Source organism: Lupinus angustifolius, unplaced genomic scaffold (genome assembly GCF_001865875.1).
Source record: "Lupinus angustifolius cultivar Tanjil unplaced genomic scaffold, LupAngTanjil_v1.0 Scaffold_1431, whole genome shotgun sequence".
NCBI classification, from domain to species: domain Eukaryota; kingdom Viridiplantae; phylum Streptophyta; class Magnoliopsida; order Fabales; family Fabaceae; genus Lupinus; species Lupinus angustifolius.
The window spans coordinates 1-1,177 of record NW_017728754.1 but is presented as its reverse complement, the minus strand read 5'-3'; the positions used below and the strand labels follow the sequence as shown (position 1 = coordinate 1,177).

Below are 1,177 nucleotides of genomic sequence, written 5' to 3'. Positions count from 1 at the left end.
AACCCCACCACATAAAACCAGATTCAGAAACAAACCCACTCAAATCCAATATCCCTGTATAGAAGAAACATGCATTGTTATGGCTTAACCATTCCCCAAACCCACACACTCTTCTACAACCATATCCCCATTTCTCCAACCACAATCTCTCTCCAACCCATCATCACATACCCCACCACAATCTCATTTTCCTCACTCAGAACAAACGCCACCCTCAACGGTGGTCACGTGGTTTCTACGGAGGTTTCTCACCGGAGCTTCTATGAACTTCTGGGTATACCATTATCGGGTTCATTGATGGAGATCAAACAAGCGTATAAGCAATTGGCTCGAAAGTATCACCCAGATGTGTCACCACCGGATCGGGTTGAGGAATATACGAAAAGGTTTATTCTTGTTCAGGAGGCTTATGAGACCCTTTCTGATCCTAGACTCAGAGATATGTATGATAGAGATATGGCTAAGGGTATTCATCTTGCGTTCAATTCTCGTACACGTTATCACAATGATGATCATGTGAGTTAAAATCAGTCTTTTTTTTATAAAAAAAGTTTCATTTTTTTTATCTGGGGTGTGCTTGATTTGCTTTGGTTTTGTCGTTCATGTTAATGGATTTGCTTGTTTTGGAGTTTATGGATGGTTGGTTGTTTTATGTTATATGATTTTTTGTCTCTTTTTTTTGTTTGTTTTGGGATGGTTTTTCCTTCATAAAAATTGTATTTTTCAAACTTGGGGTGTGCTTGATTTGTGTCAGTGAATCAAATATAGAAACTTAGCAACAACAAAAAATGGATTTATGGGTGGTTGGTTGTTGTAGCCTTGTAGGTTTCATCTTTGTTGTTGATGTTCTTAATTGCATAATGTTTTGTTTCAATGTGTGTTTTCCTTTTATGTGTTTGAAATTGTTCATGAGTTTTGTACCTTAAAGGGCATACCTAAAAATTCATCACATACCTGGTTTATTTGAGAAACTTTAGGCATATGATGAATTTTTAGGTTCACCCTTTTAGATTCGGTGGCAGACTATGGTCATGTTCGTAGTTGCCTTCTATTTTTGTCTTAACATTTTTAGTTCTTGGATTAATTAACCTTTCTTTTCTTCTAAGAAAAGTTTATAAAGTTATAATCAAACTGTTCTAGACAGAGGTTTTGGCTGAAAATTGGTTTTGAGTGCAAA

At 36.4% G+C, this 1,177-nt stretch overlaps 1 protein-coding gene across 1 annotated transcript; it reads left to right on the top strand.

Annotated features, from left to right (window-relative positions):
* Window positions 1–8: 8 nt before the first annotated feature.
* Window positions 9–527, top strand: LOC109341995 (chaperone protein dnaJ 20, chloroplastic-like). Its single transcript, XM_019579948.1, has one exon. It carries the CDS (start codon window positions 70–72, stop codon window positions 523–525), a length of 456 nt encoding a protein of 151 aa, XP_019435493.1. The 5' UTR covers window positions 9–69; the 3' UTR covers window positions 526–527.
* The last annotated feature ends 650 nt before the right edge of the window (window positions 528–1,177 follow it).